This window comes from Carcharodon carcharias, chromosome 3 (assembly GCF_017639515.1).
Source record: "Carcharodon carcharias isolate sCarCar2 chromosome 3, sCarCar2.pri, whole genome shotgun sequence".
Classification (NCBI taxonomy): Eukaryota; Metazoa; Chordata; class Chondrichthyes; order Lamniformes; family Lamnidae; genus Carcharodon; species Carcharodon carcharias.
The window spans coordinates 14,825,174-14,849,903 of record NC_054469.1 but is presented as its reverse complement, the minus strand read 5'-3'; the positions used below and the strand labels follow the sequence as shown (position 1 = coordinate 14,849,903).

General features: G+C 43.6%; 1 protein-coding gene across 3 annotated transcripts in view; it reads right to left on the bottom strand.

Moving 5' to 3' along the window:
- The window catches only part of ctdspla (CTD (carboxy-terminal domain, RNA polymerase II, polypeptide A) small phosphatase-like a), a 211,646-nt gene that overhangs the window by 62,628 nt on the left and 124,288 nt on the right, over positions 1-24,730 (bottom strand). For all 3 annotated transcript variants that reach the window (XM_041185179.1, XM_041185177.1, XM_041185178.1), the window contains exon 2: positions 2,173-2,330. In XM_041185179.1, coding sequence (XP_041041113.1) covers positions 2,173-2,330 — 158 coding nt within the window. The remainder of the gene's footprint in view (positions 1-2,172; positions 2,331-24,730) is intronic.

Below are 24,730 nucleotides of genomic sequence, written 5' to 3'. Positions count from 1 at the left end.
CTTAAACGAGTGTTGAAGAGGTCAAGTGTCCTTTGTATGTCCTGTACAGGGTGAGCCATCACGCAGCAGTCATCTGCAAACCGAAGGTCACGAACATCCATGGTGGTGAGATTTGTTTTTGCCCGGAAGCGACCAAGGTTGAAGAGCTTCCCATCCAGAAGATTATGAATGCTGACACCAGGTGGTAGCTCATCTTGGATGAGGTGGACGATGACAGTCTGGTAAATGGTGAACATGGCGGGGGCGATCACACAATCTTGTTTGACCCTGGTCTGGATGTGAAAGGTGTCAGTTTCAGATCCTCCACTCAGGATGGTGGTGGTCATGTTGTCAAGCAGGAGCCTCAGGATGGTGACAAACTTCAATGGGCAACCAAAGTGTTGGAGGACAATCCATAGAGCTTCACGATTTAAAGAATCAAACACCTTGGTCAGGGCGATGAAAGCGAAGAACAATTCTTGATTTTGCTTCCCACATTTTTCCTGGTTTAATAGTTTTATAGGTAATTGGGTAGCCTTGGAAAAATTATTACCCCTTCCTAGCTAAAGAAATTAATGACAAGAGTTGTTAGTTTAAACAGTTCGAATTGCTTTAGCAAAGAACTGGCATGGCCATGATGGACCAAATGGCCTCATTCAGTGCTGAAGAGTCCTATGATTCTCAGCTTCTCAGGATGCCCCAAAATGCTTCAGAACTGATGCACTGCTTTTGAACAGGAATCACTATTGTTACGCAGACAACTGAAGCAGTTAAACTGCATACAATCACAAATAACCTGTTAGTCCATTTTGTTTATATATGATTGAGGGATAAGTATTAGCCAGGAAGAACTCCCGACTCTTCTTGAATCGGTGCAATGTGATCTCTTACGATCCACTAAAAAAGGGAGAAGGGTCTTCTGTTCAATGTCTCATCAAAAAGATGTCAATATGACCAAAAAGGTACAATGCAGCAACCCCTCTTAAAGTACTCATGTGCCAGCTTTCTGTGTGCCCAATTCCTGGAATGGAGCCTGAACCATACTATGTAAAATAAACTGAAATTTAAACAAAAGGTAATAAAGCTAGTCCTCATTACTGTAACACTGATGTAATCAGTGTTTATGTTTGCATCAGTGCATGAGATGAAGTCAAGCAAAACCAATCAGTCCCAAGGAAACAAGAGTTTCCCTGAGACAGTCTCAGATTAAAACCTCTCCCAGTTTCCTCCCATTTATCTGAGCTGATGGAATCTGAGCCTTTGACGTATTTAAGCCAATTTTGAATGTCTGCAGCTATGTCTGGTGGCAAGGTCTCACTTAGCGGAGCATTCCACTCGAGGCATAAAATGAAACACCAAATGAAACTCTCTCTCCTCACCACCAACACCACCCCCTCCACCCGTCATTTTATTTAGACCTTGAGTAAAAGCACATACCATAATTTCAGTGCAGGAAACCCATGAACTGGATTTGCACACAAAAGAATGGGATGTTTGAGACTACAGCTTTGAGCTGAGAATAGCTTTTTTCTAAAAATGAAATGGAATGGACAATATTTTTTGCAGTAAAGGACTCATAAACAAGTATTGTTATCCCTGGCAGTGTGAACTTTCAACTTGAAATGACACTTCAGAAAAGTTTAAAACTGTAACAAAAAGCTATACTGGAGACTTTAACAGGAATCCAGAATGTCTGAATGTGCTCCAAGGTTTGAAAGGTAGAAGCAGTTTGCACATTTGCCAAAAATACTTTAGGGCCCCATCTGTAACTCTGTCTTTAAATATGCAAAGTCTTCATTATTGGAATCCTTTGTGAGGAAACCAAGTGCTTTAAGTAGTCAATTAATCATGAAACAGCAACAGAACAGAGACATTCTGAAAGGTACTTCAAACTACTGCCAAACGTCTCAACAAACCTATAACCAATAGGTCTGCAACTTTCAGTTTCAGGATGGAAACGTTGGTACATTTTAAAAAGTATGAAACAAGTAGCTGATAATACTTGGCTGTGGCCAGAAGGAGCATCAACTGCATTCGAGTAGTTTCTGATCTGAAGCCATTTTGACTGACAACTGATTCCTTAAATGGAGCAGATTAATATTTTGTCTACAGTGGGAGTCACTCTGGAGCAAAGGAAAGGATAAATTGTCACCCCAGATGCTTGATTAATAATAGCAGTAAGACAAAACGCACCTTAGCGATCGACCCATTCTCCTCCACCGTCGGGATCTGAGCATTGCTGTTGCTGTTGCTGGTCGTCGACTCCACATTGTAGTCACGAAAGCAACATAGGAACGAGTTGAAAAAGCTTCGACTCCTCTGTTTCTTCAAGCTGAGGCTGCTCTGAGAAACTGAAAGAGAATGGAATGAAAAAAAAATTAGCTGAAGAATAATAGTTGGCATAATTTTTGCTACAGAGTTCTTGACAGAATAGAGTATTGCTTATCTCGGATGCTTCAGTTTCCCCATTAAATCTACCTCCTTTCCCTTATCTTGCCCTGCTCTCAAGTAGATCTTTTTAAGAATTTTGAGGAGAAGCTAAGAAAATTTAGTTTGTTTTCTTAAGAGAATTTTCAAGATGAAGGTTTACTAACAAAACTGATCCAATCTTACTGTTCAATATCGTGAAGGGTTCAAAAATTAGGTGAATTCAGAGAAAATCAAATCAGATAAAACCTTTTGCCAAAAAGACAGACCTGCGGAATAAGTTAGCAAGAATATGGACTGTCTATGGGTTCAGAATTACCTGGAAAAACTCAGCAGGTCTGGCAGCATCGGCGGAGAAGAAGAGTTGACGTTTCGAGTCCTCATGACCCTTCGACAGAACTTGAGTTCGAGTCCAAGAAAGAGTTGAAATATAAGCTGGTTTAAGGTGTGTGTGTGGGGGGGCGGAGAGATAGAGAGAGAGAGAGAGAGAGGTGGATGGGGTGGGGGGGGTGTGGTTGTAGGGACAAACAAGCAGTGATAGAAGCAGATCATCAAAAGATGTCAATGACAATAGTACAATAGAACACATAGGTGTTAAAGTTAAAGTTGGTGATATTATCTAAACGAATGTGCTAATTAAGAATGGATGGTAGGGCACTCAAGGTATAGCTCTAGTGGGGGTATTTTTTTTTTATATAATGGAAATAGGTGGGAAAAGGAAAATCTTTATAATTTATTGGAAAAAGAAGGAAGGGGGAAACAGAAAGGGGTGGGGATGGGGGAGGGAGCTCACGACCTAAAGTTGTTGAATTCAATATTCAGTCCGGAAGGCTGTAAAGTGCCTAGTCGGAAGATGAGGTGTTGTTCCTCCAGTTTGCGTTGGGCTTCACTGGAACAACGTAGCAAGCCAAGGACAGACATGTGGGCAAGAGAGCGTCAACTCGCAGACACTTCCTCCTACCTCTCCCTGGACCATGACCCCACCACTGAACATCAAGCCATTGTTTCCAGTACTGTCACTGACCTCATCTCCTCTGGGGATCTCCCTCCCACAGCTTCCAACCTGATAGTCGCCCAACCTCGGACGGCCCGCTTCTATCTCCTACCCAAAATCCACAAACAGAACTGCCCCGGTAGACCGATTGTCTCAGCTTGCTCCTGCCCCACAGAACTCATTTCTCGTTATCTTGACTCCCTTCTCTCTCCCCTTGTCCAGTCCCTTCCCACCTACATCCGTGATTCCTCTGACACCTTACGTCACATCAACAATTTCCAGTTCCCTGGCCCCAACCGCTTCCTCTTCACCATGGACGTCCAATCCCTCTACACCTCCATCCCCCACCAGGATGGTCTGAGGGCCCTTAGCTTCTTCCTCGAACAGAGGCCCGAACAATCCCCATCCACCACTACTCTCCTCCGTCTGGCTGAACTTGTTCTCACACTGAACAATTTCTCCTTCAACTCCTCTCACTTCCTCCAAATAAAAGGTGTGGCTATGGGTACCCACATGGGCCCCAGCTATGCCTGTCTCTTTATGGGGTATGTGGAACATTCCTTGTTGCAGTCCTACTCCGGCCCCCTTCCACAACTCTTTCTCCGGTACATCGATGATTACTTCGGTGCCGCTTCATGCTCTCGTCGCGACTTGGAAAAATTTATTAATTTTGCTTCCAATCTCCACCTCTCCATCATTTTCACGTGGTCCATCTCTGACACTTCCCTTCCTTTCCTTGACCTCTCTGTCTCAATCTCTGGTGATAGACTGTCCACCAATATCCATTACAAACCCACCGACTCCCACAGCTGTCTCGAATACAGCTCCTCACACCCCGCTTCCTGTAAGGACTCCATCCCATTCTCTCAGTTCCTTCGCCTCCATCGCATCTGTTCCGATGATGCTACCTTCAAAAACAGTTCCTCTGACATGTCCTCCTTCTTCCTTAACCGAGGTTTTCCACCCACGGTCGTTGACAGGGCCCTCAACCATGTCCGGCCCATCTCCCGCGCATCCGCCCTCACGCCTTCTCCTCCCTCCCAGAAACATGATAGGGTCCCCCTTGTCCTCACTTATCACCCCACCAGCCTCCGCATTCAAAGGATCATCCTCCGCCATTTCCGCCAACTCCAGCATGATGCCACCACCAAACACATCTTCCCTTCACCCCCCTTATCGGCATTCCGTAGGGATCGCTCCCTCTGGGACACCCTGGTCCACTCCTCCATCACCCCCTACTCCTCAACCCCCTCCTATGGCACCACCCCATGCCCACGCAAAAGATGCAACACTGCCCCTTCACTTCCTCTCTCCTCACCGTCCAAGGACCCAAACACTCCTTTCAAGTGAAGCAGCATTTCACTTGCATTTCCCCCAACTTAGTCTACTGCATTCGTTGCTCCCAATGTAGTCTCCTCTACATTGGAGAGACCAAACGTAAACTGGGCGACCGCTTTGCAGAACACCTGTGGTCTGTCCGCAAGAATGACCCAAACTTCCCTGTCGCTTGCCATTTTAACACTCCACCCTGCTCTCTTGCCCACATGTCTGTCCTTGGCTTGCTGCATTGTTCCAGTGAAGCCCAACGCAAACTGGAGGAACAACACCTCATCTTCCGACTAGGCACTTTTCAGCCTTCTGGACTGAATACTGAATTCAACAACTTTAGGTCGTGAGCTCCCTCCCCCATCCCCACCCCCTTTCTGTTTCCCCCTTCCTTTTTTTTCCAATAAATTATAAAGATTTTCCTTTTCCCACCTACTTCCATTATATAAAAAAAACACCCCCACTAGAGCTATACCTTGAGTGCCCTACCATCCATTCTTAATTAGCACATTCGTTTAGATAATATCACCAACTTTAACACCTGTGTTCTATTGTACTATTGTCATTGACATCTTTTGATGATCTGCTTCTATCACTGCTTGTTTGTCCCTACAACCACACCCCCCCACCCTCCACCTCTCTCTCTATCTCTCCACCCCCCACACACACACCTTAAACCAGCTTATATTTCAACTCGTTCTTGGACTCGAACTCAAGTTCTGTCGAAGGGTCATGAGGACTCGAAACGTCAACTCTTTTCTTCTCTGCCGATGCTGCCAGACCTGCTGAGTTTTTCCAGGTAATTCTGTTTTTGTTTTGGATTTCCAGCATCCGCAGTTTTTTTGTTTTTATGTCTATGGGTTCAACTGACAATTACATGATTTTTCATATTTCATATAATGACCCTGTCACTGGCTAGGTCAATGTGCATTGCCCATCCCTAACTGCCCCTGTGGTGGTAAGCTGCCTTTTGAACTGCTGCAGTCCATGTGGTGTGGGTTACACCCACAGGGCTGTTAGGGAGGGAGTTCCAGGATTTTGAACCAGCAACACTGAAGGAACAGCAATATATTTCCAAGTTAAGATGGTGAGTGGCTTGGAGGGAAACTCCCAGCTGGTGGTGCTCCCATGTCTGCTGCCCTTGGTCTTCTAGATGGTAGTGGGAATGGGTTTGGAAGGTGCAGTATAAGGAGCCTTGGCGAGTTCCTGCAGTGCATCTTGTAGATAGTACACACTGTTGCTACTGTACATCGGTGGTGGAGGGAATGAATGTTTGTGGATGGAATGCCAATCAAGCAGGCTTTAGCCTGGATGGTGTCAACCTCAAGTGTTGTTGGAGCTGCACTCATCCAGGCAAGTGGAGAGTATTCCATCGCACTCCTGACCTGTGCCTTGTAGATGGTGGACAGGCTTTGGGGAGTCAGGAGGTGAGTTACTTGCCGCAGGATTCCTAGCTTCTGACCTGCTCTTGTCTTTATATGGCCAGTCCAGTTCAGTTTCCGGTCAATGGTAACCCTCAGGATGTTGATAGTGGGGGATTCAATGATGGTAATGCCATTGAATGTCAAGGGACAATGGCGAGATTCTCTCTTGTTGGAGATGGTCATTGCCTGGCACTTGTGTAACGTGAATGTTACTTGCCACTTGTCAGCTCAAGCCTGGATATTGTCCAGGTTTTGCTACGTTGGACTTGGACTGCTTCAGTATCTGAGGAGTCGCGAATGATGCTAAACATTAGTGAGCTTCCCACTTCTGACTTTTCGACCCAAGCACAGGCAAGGAAGTGAATTCACAATCACAATCAGATGAGCCACCATCTTACTGAAAGGCGGTGCAGGCTCAAGCAGTTTAATGGTCTACCCCTGCTGCTATTTATGTTATGTTCTACAAGTGTGCACTTTATTTCAAGTATGGAGTGAAGTTATAACCAATTTCTATACAAGTTTCTTTCTATATGATTCAACGTCTTATCTTTCCCCAACAAAGTTACTACAATCCCTTCAAGAGGCCCCCACATGATGCTCACTAATATTTTCCAAAATCAAATATTAGAAGTTGCTGTGGTCACTCCCCTAATAAAGCAGATCAGACATGACACAATACAGCCAACACTGCACACATTCAGTTCAAGACTTGGTCAGGTAGTAACGGCAGCAGATCTTGCCCATTATAATACTTCCCTACAATAATTATGCAGCACTTTGAACAAGTAGTACTATAAAGTGTACCTCCCTCACAATACTCAATCTATGGAGGTTGGAGCATAAGAACAGGAGTAGGCCAACAGGCAAAGAAAACAGATTGGAGAAAAGAGCAATTATTTTTACACATTGGAAAGCTATCCCTTCTAATGTACATTTTCACCAAAATTTCAGCAGAACCACTGGGTCTCCTGGCCAAACGTACAACAGTAATCCTGTTCCTAAACTACATTACTGCTTTTGTGACATTACTGCTTTTGTGATCATGGTAAGAATGAAAAAGAAGCATATTATGTAATGGTGAGAAATTGCAGAGCTCTGAGATTCAAAGGGATCTGGGTGTCCTAGTACATGAATCACAAAAGGCTAGTATGGTACAGCAGGTAATTAGGAAAGCTAATAGAACATTTATTGTGAGGGGAATTGAATACAAAAATAGGAAGGTTATGCTTCAGTTGTACAGGGTATTGGTGAGACCACATCTGGGGTACTGTGTACAGTGTTGGCCTCCTTATTTAAGGAAGGATGTGAATACATTAGCAGTTCAGAGAAGGTGTACTCGGCTAATACCAGGAATGGGTGGATTGTTTTATGAGGAAAGGTTGGACTGATTAGGCTTGTATCCACTGTGTTTAGAAGAATAAGATGTGACAAGATCCTGAGGGGTCTTGACAGAGCGGATGTGGAGAGGATGTTTTGTCTCGTAAGAGAATCTAGAACCAGGAGTCATGGTTCAAAAATAAGGGGTCGTTCATGTAAGGCAGATGAGGAGAAATTTTTTCTCTCAGAATCGTGAGTCTTTGGAACTCTCTTCCTCAAAAGGTGGTGGGAGCAGATTTTTGAATATTTTTAAGGCAGAGCTAGATAGATTCCTGATTAACAAGGGAGTGAAAGGTTACCGGAGGTAGACAGAGGTTACAATCAGATCAGCCATGATCTTATTGAATGGCAGATTAGGCTTGAAGAGCCGAGTGACCTATTCCTGCTCCTAGTTCATATGTTCGATATACAGGACTGGCAATTCTGGAGCTCAAATCCCATCATGGCGACATCTCAACATGAATACAGTAAATCTAGGCTGGCACCACGGAAATAACCTCGAAAGCTGCCAGATTGTCATCAAAAATCAGAAGGTTGGATCAGTAAGGGGCATTTGAGGAGACAGGCGACCACGCTGGAGTGAGATGGAGACTGAGTGAGTAGCAAATTAGGTTCACGTGAGAATTCTGTGCACAGGGGAAAGAGATACATAGGAATTATTTGAAGTGAGTAATGAAATCAACTAAATAACATGAGGAACAACAGCAGGACGAGTGTTATGTTGCAGCTGTGGAATGTGGGTGCTTTTGGACACCAAGGCGATCCATGATAAATGTGTTTGCAGAAAGTGTAAGCAGCTAGAGGAGTTCCAGATCAGGATCACTGATCTGGAAGCCAAACTGCAGATACTGCACAACATAAGGGAGGACGAGAAATACCTGGACACTTTGTTCAGAAAATGGTCATGCCTCTTAGAATAGGGTCATCTGTTTTGGTCAGCAGTGAGGGACAGCAGGGTGTGAACGAGAGGCAGGTATTGGGACCGAGCAGACAGTAGTGGAGGAGCCTCAGACTTTGCAATTGTCCAACAGGTTTGAGGTGGACGAAAGCGAGGTTTGCAGGCTGGCCACAGAACAGGAAGCCGTTCAAGTGGGGGGAACAAACAGGAATGTAGTGGTAGTTGGGGACAGTATAGTGAGGGGGATTGACACTGTTCTGTGCAGAAAGGGAGAGAGTCCAGAAGGCTGAGTTGTCTGCCCAGTGCCAAGGTTTGGGGCATCTGCTTAGAGCTGGAAAGCAACTTGCGGTGGGAGGGAGAGGATCCAGTCGTCGTGGTCCATGTAGAAACCAATGACATAGGCAGGACAAGGAAGGAGGTTCTGCATAGAAGTAACGTGTGGGCCTAGAAGATGTGGGTGCATTCCTCAATGAATATTTTTCACAAGGGAAAAGGACAATGCAGGCATAGACATCAGGGTGGATGACTGAAATATTAGAGGAAATTAACATTGAGAGATAGGAGGTACTAGTGGGTTTAGCAGCCTTACAAGTGGATAAATCTGCAGGCCCAGATGAGATGTATCCCAGGTTGTTGAAGGAGGCAAGGGAAGAGATATCAGGGACCCTGGCAGTAATTTTCAAATCCTCTCTGGCCACATGTGAGGCTAACATTGTCCCTTTATTAAAAAAAGGGAAGGGACCAGCTAATTACAGGCCAGTCAGTCTAATCTCGTGGTGGGAAAGTTACGAGAAAGAATTCTGAGGGACAGAATATATCTGCACATGGAGAGGCATGGATTAATCAGGGATAGTCAACATGGATTTTGTTAAGGGAAGATAGTGTTTGACAAATTTTATCGAATTTTTTGAGGAGGTAAGCAGGAGTGTTGATGAGTGTAATGCATTTAATGTGGTCTACATGGACTTTAGAAAGGCTTTTGATAAGGTCCCTCATGGCAGACTGCTCAAGAAAGTAAGAGCCCATGGGATCCAAGCAAAGTGGCACATTGGATACAAAATCGGCTGAGAGGCAGGAAGCAGAGGGTGATGGTAGAGGGATGTTTCGTGACTGGAAGTCTGTTTCCAGTGGGGTTCCACAGGTGCTGGGGCCCTTGCGGTTTGTGGTGTACATAAACGATTTGGACTTAAATGTAGGAGGCATGATCAAGAAGTTCACGGACAACACAATAATTGGTATGGTGGTAAATAGTGAGGATAGCTGTAAACTGCAGGAGGATATACATGGCATGGTCAGGTGGGCAGAGCAGTGGCAATGGAATTCAACCCAGAAAAGTATGAGGTAATGCACTTTGGGAGGGCTAACAAGGCAAAGGATTACACTATGAAAGGTAGGACCCTGGAAAATACTAAAAATTACAGGGACCTTGGTGTGCATATCCAAAGATCTCTGAAGGTAGCAGGACAGGTAGATAAGGTGGTTAAGAAGGCATATGGCATACATGCCTTTATTAGCCAAGGCACAGAACACAAGAGCAGGGAGGTTATGCTGGAACTGTATAAAATGCTGGTTAGGCCACAACTGGAGTACTGTATGCAGTTCTGGTCACCAACATATAGGAAGGATGTGATTACACTGGAGAGGGTGCAAAGGAGATTTACCAGGATGCTGCCTGGGTTGGAGGGTCTGAGCTATGAGAATAGATTGGATAGCCTGGGGCTGTTTTCCTTGGAGCAACGAAGGTTGAGAGGGGACCTGGTAGAGGTGTATAAGATTATGAGGGGCATAGACAGGGTGGAAAGGAAGGCACTTTTTCCATTAATAGAGGGGTCAATAACCAGGGGGCATAGATTTAAGGTAAGAGGTAGAAGGCTAAGAGGGGAGTTGAGGAGAAATATTTTCACCCAGAGCATGGTGGGAGTCTGGAACTCACTGCCTGAAAGGGTGGTTGAGTCAGAAACTCTTGTAACATATAAGTAGTATTTAGATATTCACTTGTTTTTGTTGACCGGCACGGACATGATGGGCCGAATGGCCTCCTTCTGTGCTGTAGACGTCTATAAGTCTATGCATAGTCAGTATGAGAAGCTCAGTACCAAATTAAGAAGCAGAACATCAAATGGTAAGAATCTCTGGATTATTACTTGGGCCAACTACAAATTGGCATAGGGCAAATAAGATTAAGGAGATGAATGCATGGCTCAAAGGCTGGTGTGGGAGAAGTAGGTTCCGGTCCATGGGGCACTGGCACCAGTACTGGGAAAAGTGGGGGCTGTACCACTGGCACGGTCTACACCTGAACCGTGCTGGGATGTGTGCTCTTGCAAATCGCAGAACTAGGGAAGTAGCGAGGGCTGGGGGAGGGGTTGAGGGATCAAGCTTGGATAGATTCAACTTAGGAGACCATAATAGTAATACGGGAAATGAGGGTCATAGATTAGCAGGAAGGGACAGAGAAATAAAACTGAAGAATATGCCAATAGAGATGTTACAAAGATAACAAAAAGACAAAACTAAAGGTTCTGTATCTTAATGCGCATAGCATTCAAAACAAAATAAACGAATTGATAGTGCACATTAAAGTAAATGAATATGATCTGATAGCCATTATGGTGACGTGGCTACAGGATGACAAGGATTAGGTCCTGAATATTGAGGGATATAGGATGTTCAAGAAGAATAGGGAGTTAGGTAAAGGTGGAGGGGTAGCACTGTTGATGAAGGATAGCATTGGTGCAATAGTTAGAGATGACCTTGGTCAGGATGTAGAATCAGTTTGGGTGGAGATGAGAAATAGTTGGGGAAAGAAGTCACGAGTGGGAGTGGTCAATAGGCCCCCTAACAGTAACCACAATATAGGGTAAAGTATACAAGAAAAAATATTGGGTACTTGTAATAAAGGGACATGGGTGATTTTAATCTATACATAAACTGGAAAAATAAGATTGGCAGTGGTGAGGAGTTCACAGATTGCTTTCATGTCTGGAACCAAGCAGAGAGCAAGTTATATTAGACTTGGTATTGTGTAATGTGACAAGATAAATTAGATAAACCTCAGAGTGAAGGCACCCCTAGGTACCAGCGACCACAATATGATTGAATTTTACATCCAGTTTGAAAGGAAAACTACTATTTTAAACTGCAACTATGTGGGCATGAAAGCTGAGCAAACTGAAGTAAACTGGGATACTTAGGCTAGAGCACAGGTCAATAGAGAAGCAGTGGCAGACATTTAAGGGGATATTTCAGAATGCTCAGAATAAGTATATTCCTACTATAAAGAAAAATTATAAGGGGAGGAAAGCATCAAACTTGAGGAAAAAGCATATAATTGCATAAAGATAAGTTGCAGATCAGATGATTGGTCAGAATATAAAGAATGGCAGAGAATGGCTAAAAGGTTAATCAGGAGAAAGAAATTAAGAGTATGAGAGGTAGCTAGCTAGAAATGTAAAAATGGATAGCAAGAGTTTCTACAGGTATTTTAAAAAGAAAAAAGTAAAGTGAATATTGGTCCTCTAGAGAGAGACAGTGGGGAGTTAATGAACAAATGAACAAATATTTGCTTCTGTGTTCTGTGTTATAGAGAATATAAAAACATTCCAGTAATAGCTGTAAATCAGGTGGTGGAAGGGGGACTTGGTGAAATTACAATCACTAGGGAAGCAGTATTGAACAAACTATTGGAGCTGCGGACTGACAAATCTCCAGGTCCCGATGGACTTCATCCTAGGGTCTTAAAAGAAAGAGATGGCTAATGAGGTAGTAGATGCATTGGTGTTTATTTTCCAAAGTTTGCCAGATTCTGGACAGTAGTAAATATAACCCCTCTATTCAAGAAGGGAGGGAGGCAAAAAACGTGAAACTATAGGCCAGTTAGCTTGATGTCTGCAGGGGGAAGGTGTTAGAATCAATCATTAAGGAGGTTATAGCCAGGCACTTAGAGAAACTCAAGTTAATTGGGAAGAGTCAGCATGGTTTTGTGAAAGGGAAATCACATTTAACCAATTTATTGGAATTCTTTGAAGGAGTAACATGCGCTGTGGATAAATGGGAGCCAATAGACGTGCTGTGCTTGGGATTTCCAGAAGGCATTTGATAATGTGCCACATCAAAGGTTATTGTGGAGAATATAAGCTGATGGTGTAGGGGGTAATATATTAGCATGGACAGAAGATTGGCTGGCTGGCATAAAACAGAGTATGCATAAATGGGCCTTTTTCTGATTGGCAGAATGTGACGAGTGGAGTACCGCAGGGATCTATGCTGGGGCTTGAACTTACAATTTATATCAATGGCTTAGATGATGGGAACAAAGGCATGGTAGCTAAATTTGCAAATGAGACAAGGATAGGTAGGAAAGTATGTTGTGAAGAGGCCATAAGGAGGTTGCAGATGGATATAGATAGGTTAAGTGAGTGGACAAAAATCTGGCAGATGGAGTATAATGTAGGAAAATGTGAAGTTGTTCACTTTGGCAGGAAGAATAAAAAAACATATTACTTAAACGGAAAATGGTTGCAGAATTCCAAGGTGCAGAGGGATCTAGATGTTCCACTGCGTGAATCACAAAATGCTAGTGTGCAGGTACAGCAAGTAATCAAGAAGGCTAATGGAATGCTAATCTTTTATTATGAGAGGAACTGAACATAAAAGTAAGGATGTAATGCTTCTGTAATACAGGGCATTGGTGAGAATACCTCGAATATCGTATGCAGTTTTGGTCTCCATATTTAAGGAAGGATGTAAATTCGTTGGCGGCAGTTCAACGGAGGTTTCCTAGATTGGTACCTGGAATAAGTCTTATGAGCAAAGGTTGGACAGACTTGGCTTGTTCCCGCTGGAGTTTAGAAGAGGGGTGACTTGATTGAAGAACTGTATAAGATCCTGAACAGTATTGACAGGGTGGATGTGGAAAGGATGTTTCCTCTTGTGGATGAGAACAAGGGGGCACTGTTTTAAAATTAGGCATTGCCCTTTTCGGACAGTGACAAGGAGAAGTTTTTTTCTCTCAGAGGGTTGTGCGACATTGGAACACTCTGCCTCAGAAGGCGATAGAGGCGGGGTCATCGAATATTTTTAAGGCAGAGGTAAATAGATTCTTGTTAGGCAAGGCAATCAAAGGTTATTAGAGGTAGATGGGAATCTGGAATTCAAAACACAAAACAGATCAGCCATGATCTTATTGAATGGCAGAGCAGGCTTGAGGGGCCGAATGGCCTACTTCTGCTGAAAAAAAGAGACTTTTCGTTGCAATATTTAAATCCACAGCTGCATGTAACAATTTCCTTACATGTCTAAATGGGCTCCATCCTGTACTCAAATTCACCTCTGAAATGGAGCAGTCAAATGAACTTCCCTTCCTTGACATATTAGTTGAGAGATCTACCATAGTCTACCACAAGCCTACCTTCATTGGTCAATATATGCATTGGGATTCTTACAGTTCCATTCACTATAAGATTGGTCTTATCAGCAAACTTGTAAGTAGAGTCCAAGCCATTTGCTTACCACCTAAGCTTGATGCTGAAATAGCACATCCTGCAGGATAATGGCTACCCTGATCACATCATTTCGCACTGTATATCACACTAACCCATGAATGGGCCTAAAGCCGTCACTTTCGGTTCTGAAAAGTGCCCAGTCTAGCTCAGATTACCCTGGAAGGGCAAGGTATCTCAAAAATTTGAACAACAGGTGTTTCAACAACTGTTTCACGCTGCCAAAGATTGGCAGATCATGTCAAACGGCATGTCCCAACAACTGCTTGCAACAGGCAGGGTACAGACTGTACCCAACCAGCCCGCGCTTGAAAAATTTAAAACAACGACTGGACAACATTTGCTGAACAATCCTCAGTGTGCTAAGAATTATGCTGACAGCCAATTTAAAATGATCAGTCGGGCTCGCAACGTAGCACATTTGCGTGTACTGGAAGCTACATATATTAATACACAGGGCCCTGTTCTTTGCAGACAGAAAGAATATGTACATACACTGCACCTGTTTCAACTAAACAAAATAAGTGACAGTCATTCGCCTGACCAATCAGGATCAAGCTGCTTGGTTTAAATTTTAAACAATGCTTGGAAGTTAACCAACAGTCACCATCAGTGGTGCATTCTCCATGGCAATGTCACTTGCCAACCAATCAGCACCCTATTCACATACAATATAAATTGTTTTCCTCCTTATATTAGTATTCTTGCGAGTGTCCTGATAAGTGCAAGATGAAAAGCTTAGCCATACCTCTTTTTTCAGCAATACTCAAGTTCTATACTACCAGGAGGTAGAGGTACAGTTCAGGCAGCTGAAGCTACAGACACCAAGATGAAGCCATTGAAATCCGGGATGCTCAAGAAGCCAGAATTAAATGGCCGCAGGTACCTCAGGAGGGTTCTGGGGCGGGACGAGATTATAGAGATAGGGAGGGGGCGAGGCCATGGAGAGATGCGAAAACAGGCATAAGGATTTTAAAATCAAGGCATTATTTGAGCAGGATCCAATGTAGATCATTGAGCATAGGGGTGATAGGAGTACAGGAGTTCATGCGGTTAAGGACATGGGCAGCAGAATTTTGGACGACCTCAAGGCATGAATGAGGATTTCAACAGCGTATAAGCTGAGGCAGGGGAGAAGTCGGGCAATGTTAGAGAAGGAAATAGGCTGCCTTAGTCATGATGGATATGTGGTCACGATGGATATGTGGTCAGAAGCTCATATCTGGGTCAAATAAATTTGATACCAAGGTTGCAAATAGTCTGGTTTAGTTTCCAACACTTGCAAGGGAGAGGGATGGAGTCGGTATCTAGGGAATGGAGTTTGGAGCAGGCATCAAAGACAATAGCTTCAGTCTTCCCAATATTTAACTGGAGGAAATTTCTGCCCATCCAGCTCTTGATGTCAGGTGAGCAGTCTGATAATTTAACAACAGTGGAGGAGTTGGGAGAGGTGGTGGTGAGGGAGAGCTGAGTGTTGTCAGCGTGCATGTGAAAACTAACGCTGTGTTTTCAGATGATGTCACCAAGGGGCTGCATTTAGACAAGAAATAGGAGAGGACCAAGGACAGAACCTTGGGGGACACCAGGGCCAACACGCTATTTCAGTCATGTAAAAAAAATTGTTACATTAATACAGCTCCTTTCATAAATTCAGGATGTATCAAACCACTTTATAATGAAGTCCTTTTGACGTGTAGTCACTGATGTAACGCAGGAAACACAGCAGCCAAGTTGGGCATAACAAGCTCCAAACAGCAATGTGATAATGATCAGATAGTCTGTTTTTTGAAAAAAAAGTTGTTGGTTGAGGAATAAATATTGACCAGGAGACTAGGAAGATCTCCCTTGCTTTTCTTCCATGTGGTTCAGCGGAGTCTGTGAAGCGACTTTCCACTTAGCAAGTTTCCGATTTCAGCTCCAAAGCCGCAGAAAAAGTGCCAAGCCACGGACAAGGTGAGGTGCTTCCAAAGGGAGAGAAAATATTAATAAATCAATCAACAAAAGTCATGGGGCTATGTTCTGGGTACAAGTGAAGACTTATAGGCAGGGTGACCACTGTCTCAGTCCAAGATCAATGAATTACACTGGAATACCCCAAAAAAGCAGGGGGACGAGAGCAGAATGCTTTCAAAAATTCACTTGGAAAAAAAACGTTGTTCAGTTTGACCAGCAGTCCTATATTAAAATAAGGTGACTCATATAGTGTTCTTTCTGTAGCCCTGTATGTAATGCAGGCTGCATATTTTGAAATGCTCCAAAAGTAAGTAACAAACTCCAAAGTAGCTCTTAAGAGTAAAATTCACACCCTGTAAAACCCCATGTTGTTTTCATCTGCTGAAATACACATATTGTAATTAACCATTTATTGGATCTCAGCTTCTTCCAGCATGCACTTTGGAAGCACTCTATGAAATGATGCCTAATAGAGCACATCATAACAAGGCTACGTTAAGGGCATATTCTTCCATTAAAGGAGCAACCCCAGGCAATGAGTGTCGCGAAAGAGGTTATGCATTTATTGCTGAAATCTACAAACCTGAAAAATGTGTATGGCATAATTGCAGCAATATTGTAAACCTCTGCCACATTCAACTCAAAATAGTTTACAGCATTCATCACTTCTACAGAATACAGTGACACTAATCGCACGTTTACTGTTTCACCAGGAGCGCTGATGTCAGCACAGCACGCTGAACTGTACGAGATAGGATTGCTGTCACAGCAGTCTGGTGTGCATCACCAGGAGGTGGTTCCTCCTCTAGCTGCAAGATCAGAGAATCAAACTTGCTGTCAGAGGTGAAAACATGTTCCTTGGCCACCGATGAGCTGTGCAGCTCAGATTGCCATGGAGGTTCAAGATGATATTTTGCATTCACTGACCTGTACGGAGCTAAAGCACAGAAACTGAACTTTCAGTTGACTTGGTTTGTGTGCCACATGTGCCCGCCCCTTTCATCTCGCTCTACTCACATAACCTTCTATTTTTTTTCCCCCTTCATGTGTTTATCTAGCTTCCCCTAAAGACATCCATACTATTGGTCTCACTCATTGTAGCAGTAAGTTCCACATTTTAACTACTCTCTGGGTAACGAAGTCTCTTCTGAATTCCCTATTGGCTTTATTTATAACTATCTTATGCTTATGGATCCTAACCTCCTGAAACAGGCTGGGGAAACTCCAAACAACACTAGCCTCCCATGAATTCCACCAACATTATTAACACAAGCTGTAGTGCATTGCAAAGATGCAGCAGGTCTCAGACCGTGACGACATATCTCATCTTAACCACAAAACCTTATATGGTTTGCTAACAAACTTCAATTAGACACAAGTTTCCTGGTTTTCAAGTTAAATGAAAAATCCCACCTAAGAAACAAACCTACAGAAAATAATGGGATGCTAACAAAATATTCTTATCGTTGACACAACTTTGAAATTTCAGCTGCACAATTATACCGGTGAACAAGAGGTTCATCACGCTCATCTTTCCTCTTTTGGGTGAAACAAACTGTCACATTTACTTTAAGCAACAAACACTAAATCCGATGAAACTATGACTTAAAAAAAAACCAAAGCAGCTCCCAAACCCATCAAGTAAATCAGAGAACTGGAAAAGTTAGTCATCAAAAATGTTGTTATACAATAAAAGGAGACAACTATTCATCCTATTGTACCTGTTTCGCACGCAACTTTTTTAAGCAGCCAGTGGTTAGGATCTGAAATGCACTGTCTGAGTGTGTAGCGGAGGCAGATTCAATTCAGAAGGGAACTAAACTGTTAGTCGAAAAGGGATAATGTGCAGGGTTAAGGAAGAAGGTGAGAGAAGTAAATTGCTTATTCAGAGAGCTGGTGCAGACACGATGGGCCAAATGGTCTCCTCCTTTGCTATAAAGATTCTGTGATTCTATGCCAGCTCGGAACATAGGACAGGAGTAGTCCATTCAGCCCTTCAAGCCTGCTCCACCATTCAATAAGATCATAGCTGATCTGACTGTGGTCTCAACTCCACTTTCCTGTCTGCCCCCACCCACCTGCCCCCGCAACCCTCAACTCCCTTATCTATCAAAAATCTGTCTAACTCAGCTTTGAATAAATTCAATGACCTAGTCTCCACTGCTTTCTGGAGAAGAGATTTCCACAAACTAACAAGGCTCAGAGAAAAAAATTCTCCTTATCTCAGTTTTAAATGGTAGACCTTTTATTTTTAAACATGTCCCCTAGTTCTAGTCTCTCTCATAAGAGGAAACATACTTTCAGCATCACCCTATCAATTCCCCTCAGGATCTTAAATGTTTTGATAAGATCACCTCTCATTCTTCTAAACTCTAATGGCTATAGGCATAACCTGTTCAGCCTTTCTTTCTATGATAAGCCTCTCACCCCAGCAATGAGTCGAGTGAACTTCTTCTGAACTGCTTTAATGCATTAAACCCTTTTTCAAATAAGGAGACCAAATCTGTAAACAGTACTCCTGATGTGGTCTCACCAAGGCCCTGTGCAGCTGCAGCAAAGCTTCCATATTTTTATATTCCATTCTCCTTAGAATAAATACCAACATTCCATTTGACTTCTTAATCACTTGCTGTACCTGCAGGACACTTATGTACCACCAAGCTCTGCAATCTCTCTCCATTTAAACAGTATACTGCTTTCCTATTCTTCACACAAGCCAAGGTGGACAAGTTCACATTTTCCCACATTATACTCCATTTGCCAATTTTTTCTCACTCCCTCTGCAGGTTCTCTACCTCCTTTTGACAACTTACTTTCCTACCTATCTTGGTGTCAGCGACAAATTTAGATATCATTCAGTCCCTTTATCCAAGCCACTGATGTAGATTGTAAATAGTTGAGACCCCTGCACTGATCTCTGTTGCACTCCACTAGTTTTAGCTTGCCAACCCAAAAATAACCCATTAATCCCTATTTCTCTGCTTCCTGTTAGCTAACCAACCTTTGCTGTACTAATACCTCCCTCACCCTCCACACCATGAGCTCTTATTTTGTTTAGTAATCTTTGATGTGATACTTTTGGAAATCCAAGTACACCACATCTACAGGTTCCCCTTTGTCCACCTTGTTCATTACTTTCTCAAATGCCACGAATAAATTAGTTAAACAGGATTTCCCTTTCACAAAACAATGTTGACTCTGTCTGATCCCTTTATGATTTTCTAAGTATCCTGCTGTAATCTCCTTAATAATGGATTCTAGCAATTTCCCTATGGCAAACATTAAGCTAACTGGCCTATAATTTCCGGCTGTCTCCCTCCTTTTTTGAATAAAGGTGTTACATTTGCTATATTCAAATCTGCTGGGTCCCTTCCAGAATCTATGAAGTTTTGGAAGATTATAACCAATGCATCTACTATATTCTTTTAAGGCCCTCGGAACTTGTCAGCCTTTAGTTCTAATAGTTTTCCCAGTACCTTTTTTCTGGTGATGGTGATTGCTTTAAGTACCTCCCTCCCTTTCACCTCTTACTTTTCAAGTTTTCTAAGCCTTCTACAATGAGGATAGACACAAAATACCTGTTCAAAGCTTCCACCATTTCCTTCCCCCCCCCCATTATTAATTCCCTGAACTCTCTCTCTAGAGAACCAATACTCACCTTCGTTACTCTTTTCCTTTCTAAATACTTGTTTGAAAGATCCCAATTCGTCCCACTCTACCCGCTCTTTCCCCAGTGTGATGGATTAAAGATGACCAGCTTTCTCCAAATTCAGGTATTAAATAAACTAGATTGTAACTAGTGTTGTACCACACAGGTTATTAGCAGCCAAACTAACACCACTAACACATCAACGTTTCAGATCAGCACACAAAGTAGCTATCAGTGGTTAGGCTTTATGTCTGGGAGGAAGTCCCACAAAATGGTCTATTCCCCTGGAACTGACCATTCCTCCTTTTTGCACAAATACAAAAATAAGTTAATTGATAAATCTAGGAAAATGGCCAAGGGGCCATTGTGTAACGTACCACAGCAAGAGTAGGAGATAAAGTCATTCAAGAAGTGCATCTGCCTGAAACACTGTTTTCTCTGGTGAGCACGCGGTCTGTTTCCAGTATTTGCCTTCTTTTTCCTTTTCACTCCAAAGTAATGGGTATTAGAAGTTGGCAGAAAGCAGGAGAAACGGATGATGAAGGGAGCTGGGGTGTTGGGGGGTGGTGGGGGGGGGGGGGGCGGCGTGGTGACCATTTTAAGATCAATGGTGAAAATGAATTAGAATAGGAAGCAGTGTGCCAATTCTCGATTTCAAAGTGATGAGGATGCAAGCAAAGAACAGGGTGTCCCAAGTCACTTGACAGCCAGTTAATTACATTTAAACTGTCGGCGTGACATTAGCCGTCTCAATTTCTCTGCTCTTCTCACTCACTCTAACCTGTCTCTCTCTGAACTTACTGCACTCCGTTCTCTCAGGTCCAACCCTAACATTGTCATCAAACCCGCTGACAAGGGTGGTGCTGTTTTTGTCTGGCGCACTGACCTCAACCTCGCGGAGGCTGAGCGTCAACTCGCAGACACTTCCTCCTACCTCTCCCTGGACCATGACCCCACCACTGAACATCAAGCCATTGTTTCCAGGACTGTCACTGATCTCATCTCCTCTGGGGATCTTCCTTCCACAGCTTCCAACCTGATAGTTGCCCAACCTCGGACAGCCCGTTTCTACCTCCTACCCAAAATCCACAAACAGGACTGTCCCGGTAGACCGATCCTGTCAGCCTGTTCCTGCCCCACGGAACTCATTTCTCGCTATCTTGACTCCCTTCTCTCTCCCCTTGTCCAGTCCCTTTCCACCTACGTCCATGATTCCTCTGACACCTTACGTCACATCAACAATTTCCAGTTCCCTGGCCCCAATCGCCTCCTCTTCACCATGGACGTTCAATCCCTCTACACCTCCATCCCCCACCGGGATGGTCTGAGGGCTCTCAGCTTCTTCCTCGAACAGAGGCCCGAACAATCCCCATCCACCACTACTCTCCTCCATCTGGCTGAACTTGTTCTCACACTGAACAATTTCTCCTTTAACTCCTCTCACTTCCTCCAAATAAAAGGTGTGGCTATGGGTACCCGCATGGGTCCCAGCTATGCCTGTCTCTTTATGGGGTATGTGGAACATTCCTTGTTCCAGTCCTACTCCGGCCCCCTTCCACAACTCTTTCTCCGGTACATCGATGATTACTTTGGTGCTGCTTCATGCACTCGTCAGGACCTGGAAAAATTTATTAATTTTGCTTCCAATCTCCACCCCTCCAACATTTTCACATGGTCCATCTCTGACACTTCCCTTCCCTTCCTTGACCTCTCTGTCTCAATCTCTGGTGATAGACTGTCCACCAATATCTATTATAAGCCTACCAACTCCCACAGTTACCTAGACTACAGCTCCTCACACCCCACTTCCTGTAAGGACTCCGTCCCATTCTCAGTTCCTGCGCCTCCATCGCATCTGTTCTGATGCTGCTACCTACCAAAACAGTTCCTCTGACATGTCCTCCTTCTTCCTTAACCGAGGTTTTCCACCAACAGTCGTTGACAGGGCCCTCAACCGTGTCCGGCCCATCTCCCGCACATCCGCCCTCACGCCTTCTCCTCCCTCCCAGAAACATGATAGGGTGCCCCTTGTCCTCACTTATCACCCCACCAGCCACCGCATTCAAAGGATCATCCTCCGCCATTTCCGCCAACTCTAGCATGATGCCAACACCAAACACATCTTCCCTTCACCCCCACCCAGGTAGCATTCCGTAGGGATCGTTCCCTCTGTGACACCCTGGTCCACTCCTCCATCACCCCCTACTCCTCAACCCCCACCTACAGCACCTCCCCATGAAAACGCAAAATATGCAACACCGGTCCCTTCGCTTCCTCTCTCCTCACCGTCCAAAGGCCCAAACACTCCTTTCAAGTGAAGTAGCATTTCACTTGCATTTCCTCCAACTTAGTCTACTGCATTCGTTGCTCCCAATGCGGTTTCATCTATATTAGAGAGACCAAACGCAGACTGGGTGACCGCTTTGCAGAACACCTGCGGTCTGTCCGCAAGCATTACCCAGACCTCCCTGTCGCTTGCCATTTTAACACTCCACCCTGCTCTCTTGCCCACATGCCTGTCCTTGGCCTGCTGCATTGTTCCAGTGAAGCTCAACGCAAACTGAAGGAACAGCACCTCATCTTCCGACTAGGCACTTTACAGCCTTCCGGACTGAATATTGAGTTCAACAACTTTAGATCTTGAATTCCTTCCTCCATCCCCACCCCCTTTTCATTTCTTCCCCTTCCTTTTGTTTTTTCCAATAATTTATATAGATTTTTCTTTTTCCACCTATTTCCATTAGTTTTAAATCTATACCTTTTATGCCCTTTTAGTTTTATTTCACCCCATCCCTATTAGAGCTATCTATACCTTGCTTGTCCTGCTATCCATTCTTAAATAGCACATTCTTTTAGTTAATATCACCTCTTTGTTCTTTTGTCTGTGACATCTTTTGGTTATCTCCTTCTATCACTACAACCATACCACCGCCCCCCCAGCGCCCCCCCCCCAACCTTAAACCAGTTTATATTTCATCCCTCTCCTATTTTTACTTAGTTCTGTTGAAAGGTCATGAGGACTCGAAACGTCAACTTTGCTCTTCTCCACCGATGCTGCCAGACCTGCTGAGTTTTTCGTTTTTTCCAGGTATTTCTGTTTTTGTTTTGGATTTCCAGCATCCGCAGTTCTTTGTTTTTAATTACATTTAAAGACTGGCCACTGTTGATAAGCAGACAAATGCAGCAGCCATTATGCACGCCACAAGTCCCACAGGTGGTAATGAGACAAATTTCCAGATAATGTGCTTTTAGTTATGTTTGTTTGAAGGATAAATGCTGACCATGATATGAGGAGGTGCACTGTTCTCTGCAAAGTATTATGGACATTTTACATCCACCTGAGTAGACAGATGTGGCCCGTTTAACATCTCTACCAAAAGATAATGCACTGAATGTCAGTTTAAATTGCGTGCTCAGGTCTTGGAGCTTGAACCCACAGCTATCTGACATCAAGGTGAGACTACGACACACTGAGCTGACAGTGGATGCAAAAAGGAAAAATAGAAAGAAAAGTCAGCATCATTTCAAGGAATCATAGAATGATACAGAAGAGGCGGCCATCCAGCCTATCTTGCCGGTGCCAATGAATCTCATATTCATTGATTTTATTTCCCTAAATCCCTGCAAATATTTCCCCTTGAAGTATTTATCCAATTTTCTATTCAATATTACTATTGAATCTGTTTCTATCACCCTTTCAGGCAGTGCATTCCACACTGTATCCTCATCTCCCAACTGGTTCTTTTGCCATTTACAGTCTAGGATTGATAAACAATGTACCAATCCCAGTTAAAAAAAACTGCAGTCTTTTCCCACGGGGCTTCACTTAAAAAAAAAAATTTAAGCCTTCTGCTTTATAAAAATTATACCAAACAAAGCCCTATTCATTGCATAGTGAGTATTGAACTTATCATAGCAATAATAAAAAAAACTGCAGGAAAACTGCAGAGTTAAATTTCTTCTCACAAACACAAATTTCAGTGACATTATAAGTTTGATTACAAAGTGCTACCAGAAAGACATAGTTCAACATTTAACAGTGCATTAAAGCAATAACCTGCATTTATATAGACCTTTAACATGGTAAAAATTACCCAAGAATCCACAGGAACGATTATGAAACAAAATGTAACACCAAGTCACATAAGGAGGTATTAGGACAGCTGATCAAATTTTGGTCAAAAGAGATAGGTTTTAAGAGGTGTTTAAAAATGATAGAGAAGGTAGATAGATGGAGAGGTTTGGGGCACAGCCACCAAAGCAGGAGTGATTAAATGTGCAAGAGGCCAGAATTGCAGATGGAGGGTTGGAGAAGATTGCATTGATAGGGAGGGTTGTTGGGCTGGTGAAGTTTACAGTGATAGGGGGAGAGCATGACGTATCAATGGAATAAAAAAATCTGGGGGTAATGACTGTTGCTGGAGTGCTTTCCTTTGCTTGGTTATCTATACATGGTCACACCTCACTCAGGCATTCTCGTTCAGTGGACCTTTGATTATTTGACTGCATGCAGCAAGTGAGATTTGTTTGCTGTAGTTATTTGTGCTTCGGCGCTTTTTTTAAACTCCTGGCACCAACACTTGGATATTCACGCCAATGAAAGGAGCCTTTTAGAACAGGAGCTCTTTCTGCCAATACATTCCAATTCTGGATACAAAATAAGACATTGGCTGGGCTGTGCTGAAATATAGAAACAGCACTCTCCTGTAGGTTCAGGAAGTTTAGCCAGTGACAGGTCTGAGCAGGAAATTCCCAGATTCACAGCAGAGGTTCCACAACGACTGGGGCGTGGGCTGCAGCGTGTGTTTAAATAAATCAATCAGGGTGCGGCTTCTGATCGTCTCCAGTGAGAAATGCATGTTTGCGCATGTCAACTAACAGCACACAGGGTCAGTGATGGCCCAATGAATTAACAGTCAGTCAACATTTGATTTTAAAATTCTCATCCTGGTTTTTAAAATCCCTCCAGGCTTTGCCCTTCCCCATCTCTGTAACCCCTTCCAGCCCCTCTGAGATCTCTGTACCCTTCAATGCTGGTCTCATGCTTATCCCAGATATTCACGGCTCTGCCACTGGTGGCCATCCCTTCAGCTACCAAGGCCCTAAACTTCAGAATACCCTTTCTACAACTCTCTGTTTCTCAGTCCCCTCCTTTAGGATGCTGCTTAAAATCTACCTTTGACCAAGCTTTTGGTTACCCAT